We start from the raw sequence: 19,006 nt of genomic DNA, 5'->3' as shown, positions 1-19,006 counted from the left end.
CTTATGTTTTTTCGATATAGGTTGGTGTTTTACAAATATCAAGCACGAACTAGGAGCAAGTGGCTCAGTGAGCTTGACCGCAGGGACTCGGAAGGCTAACTTTTGGGGTCCTCCTAATACCTAGCAGACTAAATATAACTCTTAAATCTCAAAAAACAGACGAGAAAAGATGATTAAGAACAGTAAGTCCGTTTGATTTGTTTCCTTTGTTTGCTGCTTTTTGTTTTATATCCCACCTATGAGTGAAATCAAGTAATCCAGCTGCCTTATTTCACTTAGCCTGATACCCTCAAGACAGCATTTTAAATTATGAGATGCAAAAAAGGTTCTGAATTGCTATTAAAAGTGCTTTTTTTGTGGTGCATTTAGCTTTCGCATTTTTAAGAATCGCAAAAGGATGGAGTCACAGAAATAAATGCCTAGGGCAATGTGGGAGGGTGAGTACTTTTGGGGGAGCAATGTTAGATAAGTCAGGAGTCGGTATCCATCATAGTTATCAACACTGCTACCTTGCATACAGCAAATGTCTAGTTAAGAATGTTGCATTTGTCCTTTTGAACAAAGAAATAGTGACCATTCCCTTATGCTTTTTCCACTGAATTCTTTGAAAGATTGGAATCCTTGGCACATCACATTATCTATATGCAAAATCATAATTTTCATTAATATTTTAGATAGCTACTGAGGGAGTATTATCTATTACACAAACACTGAGCTTTCATGTTAGCCATGCAATGATCATTTAGTGAGAGTCAGTATAATTATATCCATTTTATAGATGGATCTAAAGCTTCCACCACAGGTTGATTAAGTAATTTGCTTAAAGTCATACAATAGGACTGCATTTTATATTGGATTCTAACTAGCTTTGGGAACGATATTAACCCTTTGGGGCCACATTTGACACAGTTTTAAAATGTAGCTAGGGGGTGAGGGAGGCTAATTTTCCATGTTTCTAAGTTATGGAAAGTAAAATGTACAACATTCAACAAACCTCAACTTGGACCTTTGATAAACTGTTCAAAATCAGCAAATATACATCAAATGCTTCATATAAAGCACTGTTTTGGCCCTAACACCCAGTACCTCAGAATGTGACTGTATATGGAAATAGAGACTTTAAAGTGGTAATTAAGTCGAAATGGGGTTGATAGGATGGGTTCTAATCTAAAATGACTGTGTTCTTAATAAGAAGAGGAGATTAGGACACAGAGAGACACCAGGAATGTGCACACATAGAGGAAAGACCAAGTGAAGACACAGTGAAAACGTGGCCATGTAAACACCAAGGAGAGAGATTTCAGAAGAAACCTAACCTGTTGACATTTTGATCTTGGACTTCCAGTCTCCAGAACTGTGAGAAAGTTAATTTCTGCTGCTTAATCCTCTCAGTCTGTGGTATTTTGTTAGGCCTGCCCTGGCAAATTAATATAATACCCTTCCTCAAGCTGCTTTCTGCCAACAGGCCCCTCCAGCAGAGTGAGCCAATTTGGTTAAACACAAAAATGGAATTAGCAGCTCCTTTCTGCTTTTCCAGGTGAAATCCAGCAGTATTCAGCACTTAGATTATGTTTATTTAGCAAAACTGTGATAGATTGCATCATGGACAGTTCAGCTTTCTGTTGTTTAGCTGATGTCCTGTCCCCTTTTCTCTGAGCATATTTCCCCTCTATGTGGCATATTATAAAGTTTGGGGTCCTCCAATAAGATACATCCTGCTGTGTATGACTCTGAGAAGTTTATTTCATACCCATTTCTTCCTGTTTCTGTCATGGATAGAACCCACTGCTAGGTTGAAAAATAAATAATGAATATAATTCTGAAAAATATATAATGGAAAATTTAGGGTTACTCAAGAATCTCAGAAGTTGAACAAGTGCTTTTTTTAGGTAGTTATGATTTTACTTTAGAAATCATACCAGGAATTCTCAGCTGCAAAATGGGGATGATAAAGTTGGCAGCCTCCTAGCCCTGGCCGGGTAGCTCAGTTGGTTACCGTGTCATCCATATAAACCAAGGTTGTGGGTTTGATCCCCAGTCAGGACACATTCAAGGATCAACCAATGAATGCATAAATAAATGGAACAACAAACCAATATCTCTTCCTCTCTCTCTCTCTCTCTCTCTCTCAAATCAATCGATAAAAAAAAGTGTCAACCTCCTGAAAATACATGGAATAATCTATAGAAAGTGCTTTGCACAGGTCTCAGAATATGTCACTCACCTTTTTTTTACTATAGTATGAAATTTCATTATAGTATGAAATTTGTGTATTTTTGGTTGTATCTGATAATAGTAGCAATAACATTGTAATTACTGTCATCATGTACCATGTTCTCAATGCTGACATATTATAACACCATTTATATGCAAGGCTACTCAAGATAAATTCAGAAGCACAGGAATTCGACCTTGGAAAGAACTGTAACATTTGTCAAATTTGACTATCCTTGTGATGATTTATTGCCTCCTAGTTTTTTGTTTTTTCTTTTAGTCATAAAAGAGAAGAAGAGAGGCGGTTACTCCTTGGTAAAGAAGGACTGGGGGAAATAAAGAAATGTTAAAAGCTTGGAAAGGAGATGTAAAGGTGTAAAATCCAAAGATGGGTTTGTCAATAAACACTTGATTGCTTTCCAAAGAAGTGGTGTAGAAATGGTGAGCAGAGTCCCAGTGGTGCCCTGATGGATTAGCGAGTTGAATGGGAGCAACTGTGAGTAGGGTCAAGAATATAGAAAAAGAACGGTGGGAGTTCATGAAGACCAAGCTCACTATGTGCTGCGTGGTGAGAAGAGTCTTAATCAAGTGGGCTTGACAGGCATCCAGGCTGAAAGAGCCTGAACCCCATAGGCTGGCCTGACTCGTTCCCAGTGTTGTTCTTTTTACCAATCCTTGCACAAGCCTCACCACCATCGTTTCATTTCTGTTACAATTTGTCCCTGGAACAAAAGTAAGCCTTTATTCCTTGCCCTCAGGTTTAAGCCCATCACAAACTTTTAAAAAATGACATTTCATCTTTTGTGATGCTCTTCTTCCTATATTTAAGGTCATCCTTGTGGCAAGAATGTTGTTTTATTGTTGTCATTCTTTTTTAAAAATGGATAGTATCACACCTAAAATGTTTCTGGTGTCTTCTACTTCTTTCCACACAATAATCATATCTATTCCTTTTCTTTTCTTTTTTCTTTTTATTAAATATGTTTTTATTGATTTCAGAGAGAGGGAGGGAGAGGGAGAGAGAAATATCAATGATGAGAGAGAGTCATCGATCAGCTGCCCCCTGCATGCCCCCGACTGAGGACGGACCCCGAAACCCAGGCATGTGCCCTGACTGGAATCAAACCATGACCTCTAATTTCCTGGGTCCATGGGAAACCACTGAGCTGCACTGGCTGGGCTGTATATATCCTAAAATAATTCTTTATTACCAAATCCATGAGGGTTGAAATCCTCTTTAAGGAAAATACCCAGAGGTCATATAATAAGGGACATAATAGAACTGACAACATAAGATTCTGCTTTAAAATAGCTGCCTTTAAATCATCAAAGATTCAAACATAATGGATCTATTTTTTTCTCTCTTTTGTTGATTTTTTAAAATTATTATGAAAAAGATAAGGACAGAGTCAAGAAGTATTCTCATTTTCCCTATGTTCGTTGCTTTTTGCTATTGCTTAGATGTTTGTATATTGAAATTTTCTCAAAACTATCAAAGATTATTATGTCATGAATAGTTCCTTCAGTTTATTTTTGAATACTCCCAAAGAAGTACATGCACAACACATCCTCAAAACCCCCAGTCCATCATTCATTGGAAAGCAAAATAACTCAAAATAACAAAAGAGAAAAATCAAAGGCAATGTCCACATCGAGACAGGAAAAGATGAAAGGTTGTGCATGGCAGATTAAAAAAAAAAAATTCTTTTTATCAAAATTCCTTCATTTATAAAATCTAAGTCCTTTAGCTTTTTGTCCCTCAGTGGTTAAGTTTGAACTGAAAAAGAAAACAAACATTAAAACATTTGGGGGCATCCCGGCTGGTGTGGCTCAGTGGTTGAGCATTGACCTAGGATCCAGGAGATCGTGGTTCAATTCCCAGTCAGGGCACATGCCCGGGTTTCAGGCTCGATCCCCAGCAGGGGGCGTGCAGGAGGCAGCCAATCAATGAATCTAATCATTGATGTTTCTATTTCTCTCTCTCTCTCCCCCTTCCTTTCTCTGAAATCAATAAAGATATGTATTTTTTTAAATTTCTGGGCATCTGAATATTTCACTAATGCTTCACCATCTAATATGGCAACCAGTAGCCACATACGGCCACTGAAACTTAAAATTAAATTAATTAAAATGAAATAAAATTTTTGTTCTTCAGTCCTCCAACCACATTTATGTGCTCAATAGCTACATCTGACTAGTGACTATCATAGAGCAAAGAAAATTTCCATCACCACAGAGGGTTCTATTGGACAAAACTGCACTAGTATAAATGAGGTCTCCATGTATCAGATACAAGAAGAGTTTTAACATTATAAGCCAACACAATGTTAAATTTGCAAAGAAATGAGTCACCACAGAGAAAATGAATAGTTAATAGAATAACATAACTATTTGAATAATCCTTTCATAGAAATTTGAGCTTCTATATGGCAAACTGATATTTTTATCCCAAACAGCAAACATTTGGTAGTTATAATAGGACATGTAATAACATTTACTAAAGCTGAATGCTCTGCCCCAATATATTTAAAACATTTTAGATTGCTTTTTTTTTTTTTTTTTGAAAAAAAGTAAAAATATAAAACTTTAGATATAGCTAGTCTGGTCGAGTAAAGATGGAGAGACCCAGTTTGCTCAGGCAGTTTGCCTCCAAGGCTGCTGGTTTCCAAGGTAGCCCTAAACCACCAGCCGCAAGGAGAGCCTGAACTGTCTTTAAAAAAAAAAAGGGCGATCTCTGACCAAGAGGAAGGAGACAGTAGTTTAAAAAGAACAATATTAATATTAAAGATAAGGCCCAAACTTAATTCAGCAGTGATACCCCTTCCTATTCAAATAGTGTCAAAATGAATATTTTATGTTTAATAACTTAGCTAAGTTGGATATTGACATTTTCTCCATTAAAATAAGCACTGCTTGAAACAGAAAATATTTCAGCAAGATAAAATTGGTAATGCTATCATGACTAAAATCATAATTAAGTTTGGGAAGACAACTCACATTTTTCACTCGCTAAGTACCAAAGGTTAAAGATGAATAGAAGGGCATTGTCATATCTTAATACAGGGTGTCCCTCCAAAAATGTATCCACACTTGAACAGCTGATAGCTCAATTGATGTTTCTTTCTTTTCAGGTTGAACTCATTGGAATTAATAATTCAAAGTGTGTATACATTTTTTGGGATACCTTTGTATATTTCTAATCATAGGAATCACAAAAAAATTTAGAAATACCTAGCTTTCAGGGTTATAAAGGAATTTTTAAATATATAGTACATGTAACAGAAAAAAAGTCACCACAAAAAATGAAAATTACATAACTGGTTTATATAAAATTATTATTTAATTTTAAGACTCATCTGCCTGATGCATAATTTATTAGGAAGTAATAGTTATGTAAAACAAAATATCAAAATTGCTTCATTTATAAATGTAAATGATAGGTTTTTAAATTGCTTTCTAATTGAAAAATGTTACTTATGATCAGATCTCAAATACTTTTGGGGAAGAGATATTGAAAAATATTAAATAGATACATCATGCCATCATACTCTTGTTGTACAGCTATAAAATTCCTGTTTCAAAAACCCAAATCATATTACCAAAACGTGTAGCAGGGGTCATTATAGGATGTTGACATTTTTTATTCTTTTTTTTTTGTTTTTCTGATTTATCCCCTGCCATTTACAGGTTGAGTTAGATCATTTGAATCAGATCGGCTGTGATGGTGTTAATAAATTTAAACCTTGGTTTCTTATAGCCTAAAATAACAGTATATATAATATAAAGCACACAATAGCAACCTCAAGGTACTCTACAGATTATTGGAAGTAAAAAAGATCTTTAAAATAAAACCTCTCCCCTTGTGAGGCCAACCCTGTTGTTAGAAATAAATTAAGATATGACAATGCCCCTCTCCTTCTATTCATCTTTAACCTTTTGGTACTTATGAATGAAAAGCTTGAGTTGTCTTCTCAAGACAGGATTTGTCAATTTTATCTGTCCTTTTCCTGTTGAGTGTGTTAGAAGACCATAGAGACTTATACCACTGTTTTTAAAGCATTTGCTTTCAGATCTATTATGAAGAAGTGATGTCACCTCCAAGGTGAAGACCAGAAAGCATTAACATGTGAAATGGGTCCGTTAGCATACTAGCACTCATTAGTACATTACTGTAAACTTCCAGTTTCATTAGTGATAGTTCTGTTCATTAACTAAATTGAACACATTGCTGCCTGATTTCTAAAGTGTTAAAGTGCACTTATAAAAATGGGGGTGAGGGAACCCCACTGACAAATGAATCTTTTTAAAAAAACACAAAGTTAGCAAACTTTTATGCCATACTGGGGCGGGGGGGGGGGAATGAAAGATTACAGGAAATCTAATTTGAATTATATCCTAGAAACATTCTATAAATAGCTACTGCTTCTCTTGTCCTCACCAATTACTATGTTTTATTATTTTTATTAATCTAAAGTTTATGATGTACCTTGTTTTATTATAAAGTTGTTTTAACAGGAAATTAATACAGTGTTTATGATCAAGAATCACTGACTTGCAAACTTAAACTACATTAAATAAATTAATCACCAAAAATATAGTTAGATGAAGTTTGAAACTTGTAACAAAACTTTGGAAATAAATTTACAATCATTCTTTCCAATAGAGGGAGGCAGATTTGATATCATTATGGTAGAAAATGTTAATATTCTGCAGAAACCAGGGAGCCTTACGAAAAATATGTGTCTATGCTTTAGGAGACAGTATATCACAAGCGACAATGTTTATTGCTACTAATAGGAAAGGGTTGCTGGCTGAAACAACCCTTGGGTGAAACAGTAAAGAAACCCAGGAGACAAAAGCAATGCAGCAGAAGAAAGAGAAAGCACATTACATTTTGCTGAAGAGACAAAATCAAAGGCACATCTGGTGACCCAGCCTTCAGATGTTCACTAAACAAGGAAACAATATAATGATCTATCCTTCCTTCCTCAATACTGCAAATCACTGTTAAAAGACTCCTCAGTTTCACATGTTTTATGTGTCTCATTGGCAGAAGCGATCTGCCGTGGACCTTCAGTGACCCTACACTTCCTGGCTGGGCATGCCAATAATACAAGGCCCTGACTACTCTACTCCTGCAGTTTCTCAGGGCTGTGCCTTCAGCAAGAAACACTGAGGGATGAAGTAGCATCATCTCTAGACAAAGAGCAGATTTGCTTCCTTTTAAAGATTCTTTGAGCTCGCTCTTCCTCCCCTGTAAGGCAACCCAGTGCAAGCAGGTGCATGAGCTTGGCCCACCTGCGCTGCACCTGTGGGAGGTGGGGCACATGGGGAACTAGCACAAACCAGTATGAATCTCTGCCTATTACTCTGCTGTGGGTAATGAAGTCCATTGTTCCTGACCCAGGAGTTTATGTTTTCAGCCAGAATCCATGGAACAGTAAGAGACTAGCTTGTTAACTTATAAGTACATTAAAATCTCAGACCCTGCAGAGTTCTTGACAGTTAAAACTAGGGCACTGCTTTTCAGAAATAAAAAATAAAAATTATTAACCCGAAATATTTTTAAATTATTTCTTCATATCTGTTTTAACAGCTAATACCTCAAAATGCATTTTTATTATTAAAACTTACATGCTCAAACGATTTTTAAATAGTCATGAGAATTATATTTCACCATTAATGATATTAGACCTCTGGTAAAACAACTAGCAATTAAGTACTAGACAGTTTCAGAGATTGGGTTTGAATTCTGGCCAGGCCACCTGCTGACAAGCTGTGCCTCAGGAAGTTATTTCAAAATCTGTAAAATGGGTGTAAAGATACAGAACACTCCTTATAGGGTTGATTTAGGGTTTTAATGAAATACTGTGTGTATTTCATTATGTGAAGTATAAGCACTTCACACACTGTCACTACGTGGCCTCCCAATACATGCTTATTGTATATGGATCAAAATGTTGTTCAGTTGAATGGAATATTATTAATTTCATCTTTAAATGTATATAACCTCCATATGTACGTGCTGAAGTTTGTTATTTGATTTTACTGTGCTGTTTTAAAAGTTAGAATTATCCTCCCCCAAGATTAATTTTGAAGTGTAAATATGCATATGCATGGCTATCAGACATATCTTGCAGTTCCTTGGGAGCTTTGAGTTTCTGAAGAAATTAGATATCAAGAATTTGCAATTTCCAGCCTTCACATTGAATGTATATTTATATGGAAAAATTGTTTAATAGCTACAATCTACCTAGGAGATGGAGATGTAATAGAGTACCTTTCCCTTTATTAGGAACTTATTCATTGATTTCCATAGAAAACTTTTTAAAAATGGAACAATTGCCTCATTGCAGAGCTAGACCATTAGGTGGAGTGATTTCCCACTGACTGGTGGACCCTCATGCTATAGGATGGTTTCGAGGACATAATGACTTCCCACAGTGAGCCAGTGAGCTGACCTACTGCTCAGTAGCAAAAGCGACACACGGGGAGGCATCCATTGCCATGCAGCCCATAATTGGCAACCATTCTTTCAGTGGGAAAAAGAGATGGAAGACATTATTAAAATTTTTTCTATTCTATGAGAAACTCATCTATTCGACACCAAGCTGAAAATGTATGACAAAAATGTAAGGAGATATTCACATAAAATAAACATTGATCCTTTACATCTTAAGAGAATATTAACTATTAAAACATTAGCATTCTGTGTTTAGTATTTGTTTTAACAATATTTCATGATACGTTTTAAAGTTTAAATTATTACAATAAAGTGCTTTTGTAGTAACAAGAGATTATATATATATGAAGTGGGCATGCAATGCATTTGTGGTTTAATTCATTAAGAAGGGAACATATGTTTATAAGAATTAACTACACTTCATAAAGGAAGTTAAATGTCAAGTCCCTATCTGACCTGTTAATTATATTCAATGACATTAAAGGGCAGCATTTGCAAATTGCTTCTGTGCCTAGTATTTTAGTGTTTGGTGACAAATTTATGATCTTGACCCTCATAATTAAATTACTTAATTCTGGAATATTTTATGATTCTTGATTGCATACTTGACTTTATTTTCTTTTTCTCTTGATTTTATTAGAAAATTCCACACTATCCCCTTTTGTTTTAATACCCACTGACCTTTTACAGAAAATAAAAGCCCACAATGAGAATAATAGCCAAATGCTAAATCTGTCACTAAGGCCTGTTAAATTTAAAAGTCTCCCAAGAAAGTGTGGGTATAAAACAGAATTCGAATGACATTTTATATCATTTAAATTTTCAAAAGATTTTCTTCTGGAAGCCACAAGAACTTACCAGTATCAGAAGATACTTTTGCTTCTCTTTAGCTGACAAAAACATGTCAGTTTTATAGTTTCTAATATCAGTATTAGGTTTAACTATTGTTCAAATATACACACAAAAGTGGCAATTTCACATGGTCCAACTTTACACTTTTAAAATAAGAAATTCATGGTTATTAACCAAACTGCCAGTAACATAATATTTTAGAAAGGTGTTTTCCAAAAGAATGTAGTTCTAAAACATTTTGTGATGATTCTGTTTTCTGAGTTAAAAGAAATCTTCAAAAGCTCCCTCCATAAATGAGTGTTGATTAGAACTCTGTATCTAGAGGAAATTTAATGCATATTCTGTTTGTATTCCCATTTTTGGTCAGAATTTTTTGATTTGGTGTCTGATCAGTGTACACACAGGTGTAGCCAGAGATTCTCACATGTCAACATTAAGAAATTACATTTGCATTGGAGATTTTACAATAAGCCTTTCAAGCAATGTCTTTTTTTTGTTTAATAAATCTGAGTGATTTTCTTTTTACAGTGGGGTTTTCTTATAGGAAACATGATTATATTTACTACAGCTGATGTTTGTGCCTTCATTTCCTAGTGATATAAAGATCAGTTAAAGAAGAGATGAGGGGCTTATAATATTGTGTTCATGTTGAGTGTGGTGTAACCTAAGCTGCCCTTCTCAGTAAACACTCTGAACAACAGTTGTTATTCCAATGGCCAGCTATATGCTGATGGCTTCCAGAGCTCTAGCTCTAGCCCAGGCTGTCCGAGCTTCAAACTCCTTATATCCAATTGCCTAAAACCATCTCTCCATGGCATCAAGGTTATCTGCTATTATTCCAACTGCCGGCCAGGGGCGCACTTAATCCTATGGAAGAAAATACCATCAGACAAAATCCTTCACAAGTTTCCATACACAATATCTAGGGTTCAGTGAAAAATTACAAGACATGTTAAAAACAATATGAAATCAGCAAAAACCAAGAGAAAAAATAAAGACACAGGTAATTCAGATGTTGGAGTTATCATCCAGGAATTTCATAGTGGTAATGATTAACATGCTTAAGAAAGTAGCGAGAAAACATGGAGCCTAGTCCCAAAATACTTGATATTTTTTTTAAAGAGTCAAATGGAATTTACAAAATGCACATCTATTTATTGTCATTCCGTTGCTTGAAACCTTTCCATGGCTTCCTTGCCTATAGAATACATATAAGCTCCTTGCCATGTTAGAGGGAAGCACTCCAGACCTGACTCCTACTTATTTCTTTAGCCCAACTGCCCACCATTTCTTAGGGATTCTGTGCTTTAGTTAGACCCAACTACTAGCATTTCACCAACCACAGCGCTCTCTTTCATGTTGCAGTGCACTCATGCATGATGTTCTTGGAATTGGAGTGCTCTCACATTACCCACTTGCCCACCTAGAAAATATATATTTACGTATGAATCACCATCTCAAATAGGGCCTTCCGTGAGAAATTCTCCTTAAAACTCTCACATAGATTTAGACATTCCTTCCAATGTTCCCACAGCACCAATTACATTCTCTATTGAAACACTTTCCATTGGTATTTCAATTTTTTATACCTCTGTGGGTTTCCTCTAATGGGCCAAGAGCAATGATATGTTAGAACTGACTTGTGCTGGCTCATGAGATCCTTTGTGATATTTTCAAGAATGTTGGCTTTGGCTGGGTGGAGCATCATCCATGTGCCAAAAGGTTTTGGGTTTAGTTCCAGGTCAGGGCACACCTAGGTTGTGGGTTCGATCTGGTTGGCTCCTATGGGAGGCAACCAGTCAATGTTTGTCTCTCACACCTGTCTCTCTCTCTCTCTCCCTGCCTTTTTCAATAAAATCAATAAACATATCCTCAAGTGACGATAAAAAAAAAAAAAAAAATTGTGAATTGGTTGTTAAACACAGCCATTATTAAAAATTAAATTACATAAACTAAAAATTAAATTAATTATTATAAAGACGGAGATAGTTAACATTTAAAAACTCACTGTCATGTAATTATTTATTACAATCTATGCTCTAACCAAAATGGTGTTCTACTATGTATCTTTTCATTAGCATCAATCACAATTCTAAATAAATCCTAGAGTAAGTATTGCTACTTCAATGATATACTGAGTTTAATTATTAAAGATTAATATCGAATCCATGAAATATTATTCAAAGTTATGGAAATTGTTAATCTAGTGAAACCTGATGCAGTGTAACTACCCAAACAAAAACTAAATCAAAGTCACATTATATAAAATATCATTAAGAAAAAACAGATCGCAATTGGTAGGATTGATTGCTAATAGGTCTTTACCATTTTCTGCCTCAGGGGTATGATGATGGCTATGGGGGTGAATATGATGACCAGACCTATGAGACATACGATAGCAGCTATGCCACCCAAACGCAAAGGTAAGGCATTTGCTGTCTAAAGCATTCTTCCTGGGTTATTTCTAATCCTGCTATTTTGTTTCTTGTATCTGAATATCAGTTATGTTGTGTGAAAGTTTCCAGTAGTGGTTTTTCTCCATCTTCTGTCTGAATTATTAAGTTGCTTACTGAACTGTGAGAGGTAAAAGATAATAGCTTGAGATTGTTAATAATGAAGTAGTAGTATGCTATTTTAAGACCAGATGATTGTCATAACCAATCAACTCATTAACAAGCCTGTATTTGGTGAAATACTGTTATGCTTAAATATTATTTTAGTGAATTCATAATTAAGATAACAATGAAAACAAGTCACTTGTTCAAGGTAGCTATTTTTTTCCTAAAATGTAATTTTTATTTGTAATACAAAAGGAAATGTTATTGCGGCTCTGAAAAGAGGAAAATTCATAAAACACCGTAATTAATCAAGAATTCCTTTCCTTTCTTGGTGGGCCTTTAAATAATTGTTGAATATATCTCCTTAGATTGACTCAAAATTTGTGATATCAATGAATTTTTATTTTTTTTAAAGTGATTTATTTAGATGTTACTTACATACAGTAAATTTTGCCCATTGAGGGTATAGTTTGGCAAATGCAGAACACCAAAATTAATACATAGGACCTTTTAATCAGTCCAAGATGTTTTCTCACAGACTGTTATAGACAGCTTTTCAGCCCAGGCCTTGGAAACCATGACTCGTGTTTTGTCACTACAGTTTTGCTGTTTCTACAATGTCATAGAAATAATGTGAACAATACAACATGTGGCCTTTTGAGTCTGGTTTCTTCACTTAGCATAATATATTTGATATTTATCCATGTTATTGTGCATATCAGTGTTCTGTTTCTCTTTATTACTGTGTAGTGTTTTGTTGTAAGAATGTACCTCAGTTTCTTCCTTCACCAGTTGAAGGACATTTGGGTTGTTTCTATTTTTTGCAGTTATGGATAAACTTGAAATAAAACATATGCATTTTTAGAAAAATCAGTCCCTTAAGGTTTTTTCTGGAAAAAAATTTTTTTACTTAGTTACAAATTTTATGGAAAAGTAGGAGTCTATGCATATACCATTAGTTGATTCTCCCTATTTGTGATTAATAGAAAACAGTATAACTCATAGTCACAAAATAATTGTAGACTTGATCATTTATTGATCAACTTTACTGGCACCCAAAGAAACTTGGATGATTTGTTAAGTAACATTTGGAAGAGAGAAGATGGCAAAGAAACGACTGTAAGGTTATTATGGAGTGAAGGAAACCTACATGTATTGCATCAGTGTGTGTTTTTCACAGCCTGAGGGACAGCGTAGTGAAAGGGGTGAAGGGCAATTCTATTTAAAAAGAATACTGTAGGCAATGAGGAGAAAGATGACTGTGAATTGATACCTTTAAAGCTACGCATAACATACGATATCATGCGGAAATGACCATCTTCAACGTTGAGTAATTGCTGAATTTATAGTAGGTTAAGTAGAAAAGTCATCATGAACTAAGAGCTTTTACTATGAGTAATATCTTAATTGCCCCAATTACATATTGGAACACAGCACAGTTATTTAGGATTGGGGAATCCTAGGATTGCATCACATCACAGGCAATGACTAGAGCAGTGTCTGCAACTTGGCTACATATTTAAAACAACTGCTAATATTTTCAACTAAATTGATAGTTCATCACTGTATATAAGTACATAAAGAATAGTGATAATAAAATTATTTAACTTGTTTCAGAAACTATTTGGTAGGAAACATGATTACCACACACTACAAACCCGAGTAAAATAATTTCTTAATGTTACTCTGTAGAGTTACATTCAGCTTGTAGAAATTTTGGAATGATTTTCCGAAAATGAGGAACTTTCTGTGTCTTTCTTCCTGTTAAATTTAAATGGGCTTTAAATGACTATAAAAAAGAAAGAAGAAAAAAGTGGGAATTAGGATAATTTACCTTTGAATATTAAAAAAGTAAATACTAGAATAATTGAACATAATTATGTTTTAAAAGTAATGGCAATATAGAATAATTTGGGGGGAAAAGTATTTTGTTTTAATGAAGTATGAGTTATATGGAAAATAACATTTTCTAGGTCCTTCTGCTACCTTCTTTTTTTTCTTTACTTTCTATGCAATTTTCTATGGCTAAATTCTTCCCACCCTCCTAGATCTGCCTCAAAATCTAACTCTTCCAAAAAGTATTTTCTTACTCCTCTACTTAGAAATAACCTGTTTCTTCCCTGAATTCCAATAGCTCCATATCTTTATTTCTCTATGGCACTTTCTACCTCTGCCTTATACTGGGATCATTTGTGTACATATCCCTTATCACCCTTACTACTTGCCCCAAATCCTTGTCTGACCCACCCTCATGTGCTTCCCAGTATCTGTCATTGAGACTTTCTTGGGCTATGTATTGAACGGATGGTTGTTGAATACATGAATGTCAGACCTAATGTGTCCCTACACTATGAAGATTCAAAACAAGAGCCTCATACCTCAAAGAGAATACAATAGTCAGAGTTATATGTATCATACTTACTGATAAAATAGTTATGTTTTAAGGTATTTTAGTGCTAAACAAAAAAGGGAAAAGAAAACAGGTCATGAATTTAGTTGTGATGATACTAATATTCTGTACTATAATAATTATAAAATAACATTCTATATTGCAAAAATTATACAGTATATATTTTGGTCAAAAATATTTTCAATACTAGTACAGTGTATGGCACACTAGAGGTTCTCAGTAAAGATTTGTTAAATAAATAAAACTAAAATTAATGACTGTATTAATAAATGAATGAATGAAATTAACACTATTATTTAAGAAAACTCTGTGTGGAAAAATTCTTAACTATAATACCAATTTGTAATACAAATAGATAAACACTGAGAAATTTTATCACATAATGTATTACATAATCTCTACTTTTATATTATTTCTATTGATTTAACTATGCCAGCAGAAGATAAGATTAGCAGTGCAGTTAAATAAATACTCATTATATAATTATGCATGCCAGAAAGTCTACCCACCATTACAGTATACTTCTTTTAAAACTTTTAAATACATTTTAATTTCTGCTCCTAATAATTTGCATGAAGAGGAGTTATTTGCAAGCTGTGTATATATTTAAATAAATATAAGTGAAACAACTACTATAGGATAGTCAAGTATTAGGAATTAGAAGTGAGAGAAAGCTCGTTTTCTACAATAATTAGCCTATAATTGTTTCCTTTCAATTAAAGGCCCAATGGTGGGCCTTTAATTGAACTTTAAAAGTCTGATTTGGGTTTATAGAGGAAAATGGAGAAAGTTTCTAAATAGTGGAATAAAGGGGACTGTATGAGCATAAAATTTTATCATTTACAAATAATATGACTATTATTTTAGCATTGTCATGGTCAAAATCAGACGAAATGGTGATTTAGAATCTTGAAGGTAAGACAATAGATTACGAGTGACTTAGCAGAACTAAAAGATAAAAATCTTTAGAGAAAATGGTCTTTAATTGACTAGTTAGTCAGCACAGGTGAATACAGAATTTGTGGAGATTATAAAGTAGAACCTGGCAGGTGCCTAAATGGAATAATTATATCATCACTAGAGAGTCTAAGGGAAGTTCACAAGGTAAGAACCCTACAAAGGTTCACCTGGAGTTCAGAAGCTATAACAATTTTAATTAATCCCCACTTTTCTTATAAGGTGTCTTTAGTTCTGGAAAATTTCCAATGGGAAGAAAAGGAACTTTGCTCAAGATTCCTTAAGAGGCAGCTCAACTAGACGACATAGTCAGGACTGGTCGTTAACCCTCATTTTGTCTTGCTTTGCGTAAAGAAATAAATTGATGAGTTTATTATGCAAGTTTCAAATTGCAGGACTAGAATTGCAGTTTCCAGGGGAACTCAATTACTTGAAGTCTTTGCCTCAAGACAGGTTAGATCCTGTGATTTACACCTTTAATTGGACCAAATATTAAATTCTATTCATGTTCTGATACCCCATTTTTAATGTACTCTTCAAAGTCAATAAATTTGCAGAGATAAATCTTCTGAAATTATGTAAACTCACAAGGTTTTACCAGCCAATTGGTTTTTCTCAATGCCCAAATTTTAAGCAAGAATTTATACTAAACCAAATCATATGTATAGAAAATAATAACTTTCATGTACAGTACTTAGAAACAAATAGTAATATTGCAAATGAAAGGCAAAAGACCAATTCTGATCTTTGATTCTAACAGCAATTTAATTTGGATGCAAAATGTTGAAAATATATAATTTTCCAGTACAAATTTTTTAACTACAGGTTGGCATAATAAGCAAAATATCAAAATGGAAGCATTTACTTTCCTTGAAGCATGAATCAGGTGAGACACTCACACAACTAGGAAGGGAACCCTCTTTTCTGTAGATTAATGAAGGAATGTGCCAAGAATGCAAAGATACATCTCCTTCTGATATGTTAGGCAGTAGTTCCCAAATTTTCGAGGATGAAGACCCGTTTTGAATATCTGTCTATACACTAGGGTCTACACAGCAAGGAAAAAATGAGACTCTTAAGTTAGGAAAATTTGGGGAGAGTTTAATAAGAGGACTATTTTCAGTGGCAGAGTATAGTGAAACCATGGGGAGCCATGTAGTCTCCTGGGGCTAGTTTCCCTGGGACAATGTGTTTACCACCAAAACTAGGAATGAAAGGGAGAAAGCAGTCAGGGAAGCCTCCTGTCAGGAGCTGATTCCGAATGTCAGCCAGGGAGTTAATACCCGGACCTCACTAACCCCTCTCCTTCCAGTCTCCTACCATCACTCCCACTGGCTGAACCCATTCAGAGGCAGAGGACAAGAGACCCAGTAGATGGAGTTGCCATTAGTCATCCCTGAGATTAGGGCAGATTGGAGAGAAGAGAAGAAGTGGGGAGGCAGATGAAAGAGATCCAGTCCAGCATCCAAAATTTTTAACACCCTCCCAGCAACTAGTAATTGTACATATTCGTTTCAGTTACTTGAAGATATAAATAATGACATGAAATTGCTAGGGAAACAGTAATGCTTTTAAATGCATTTGGGTTTTATTAATTTTAGTAAAGTATCTATTTACTAAAAAAAAGGCAGAATATACAGTGAACAAATGAGTTCTTGGACCCCCTTCCACGATTTCTTAGCTCTTCAAGGGTCAGAGACCACACAATAGAAACCACTGCTCTGCTGTTCAGAGGCTAGTTGGAACTAATGATTCACAATTACTGATGTTAGCTTTGTGCATCTGCTATGCTAATTACTTAGGCCACTTTATCTCATTTGATCCTTGCAACAACACCTTGAGATAGAGAAAAATTGAAGCTTAAAAATATTAAGTAACTTTCCCAAGTTCATTTAAGTTGTAAAGGTTAGATTCAAAATCATATCTGCTGACTCCGGAGGCCTCAGACATAAAGACTAATAAATACTGTCTAAAATCTAAATCAATTCATTGATTCAACAGGCTTCTGTTATGTACCTGAACATGCCAGAGAGAATATGCATTTAATATACTAAGAATGTAATAAGTTATTTGCATGCTTTCCAAAATGCTCTTACCAAAAGATAAGTATATGCAAGAAAAAATGAAATTAATTTACACTAAACTATCGTTTTTAGGCTATAAGTTTAATATAATAGTAAGAGCCTACAAAAACCCTTCTGATGAAAACTTAAGTTTGTCACAGCAGTCACACTGGAATGTAATAAAAGTTATAATGTTAAGTATATAACAGCTTGTCCTATTCATTTAAGTGGCACTATTTGCTATAAAGTGACTCACCCTCATTTTGTAATTCAATTCTCTTATGTCTCGAACTGTAGTCCATGATGAGATTGAATTTACAGGCAGTTATTGAATTTGAGATATTTCCCACAGTTACTCTCCAAGTTAGCTGTATTTTCATGCCATCTACAGACCTCTGCATGCACAGTGGATTTGGTATTGTTTAAATTTATCTTAACAGAATGGGAATTCAGGTCTTAATAGACACTATTTTTGTTGTTCTCATCTGACATTTATTTTAGGCATCTAGGATAACTGTTGGTAGTTTTAGGAAAGAGACTATGTTTCTTCAAATTATTCATTATGTATTCATTGTATTTGATTTTTTATTAATTTAAGATTAATTTTGATGATAACTAAGCTACATGCCTAAATAATCAATTTTTATTTAAAATTCAACATTAGAGTACTTTTATAACAAAAATGAGAAGAGTTAGAAAAACCATTTTCCCTGGTCATTTGAATGACAAGTCTCCCAAGAGAACTTAAGGAAGTGTCCTAGTTAGTAACTGAAACCTGCTTAATCATTTGTTAAGATCAGGACATGTCAGCATGTCAGTCATGTCTCCTCAGTTTAGAACTAGAGATACCCCTCAACAAGAAACAGGAAGGTATGGGGAAAACATCAACCAGATGTTTCGTATTCAGAATTGTTTGTATTTTAGAAAGGCAATACTAGGCATCATGTAGTGCATATTAACTTCAGTGGCATCTGGACCAAAAGTATTTATTAATATTATTGTATTTAAACATATGAATAACAACACTAAAAGGGATGTATGTAACTATAAAGAATTTCTTATCACTTTAGATCAGAGTTTTGTTGCCTAATGATTTCAGACACCCAATAAAAGAAAAGAATTTTGATTTCAAGCTTTTGGACTTGATATCCAAATATAAGTAATAAATTTGTATTATATAATATTCAGTTAGATTTAAATTATAGAAGATGTGTGAAAGAAGCAAGAGAGATGTTTGAGGGACTAGGCGAGGAACACTTGACCAATACTAAAGGTAAGTTTCTAGTAATAATAGCTACAACACAGAGTAGTTATTATATGCAGGTACCTACATTATCAATGAAGCGGATAGTTTTATCCTCAGGTTACAAATGAAGAAACTAGGACTTAGCATGCTTACCTTGCCCAGGACTTTATAGCTTATTAGATAAAAGGTCCAAGCTTTGAACTGATTCCAGTCCAATGCCAAAAACTGGGCTCTTAAATGATT

General features: G+C 34.4%; 1 protein-coding gene across 6 annotated transcripts in view; it reads left to right on the top strand.

Annotated features, from left to right (window-relative positions):
* The window catches only part of KHDRBS2 (KH RNA binding domain containing, signal transduction associated 2), a 485,057-nt gene that overhangs the window by 392,114 nt on the left and 73,937 nt on the right, over positions 1-19,006 (top strand). For all 6 annotated transcript variants that reach the window (XR_001602029.2, XR_001602027.2, XR_001602030.2 and 3 more), the window contains exon 7: positions 11,870-11,952. Coding sequence is in view for 1 of the 6 variants with exons in the window: in XM_016197236.2 (XP_016052722.2) it covers positions 11,870-11,952 (83 nt within the window). In the remaining 5 variants the exon portion in view is untranslated. The remainder of the gene's footprint in view (positions 1-11,869; positions 11,953-19,006) is intronic.

The sequence above is a fragment of the Miniopterus natalensis genome, chromosome 5 (assembly GCF_054644295.1).
Source record: "Miniopterus natalensis isolate mMinNat1 chromosome 5, mMinNat1.hap1, whole genome shotgun sequence".
In the NCBI taxonomy this organism is placed as follows: domain Eukaryota; kingdom Metazoa; phylum Chordata; class Mammalia; order Chiroptera; family Miniopteridae; genus Miniopterus; species Miniopterus natalensis.
This window is presented reverse-complemented; position numbering and strand designations above follow the sequence as displayed.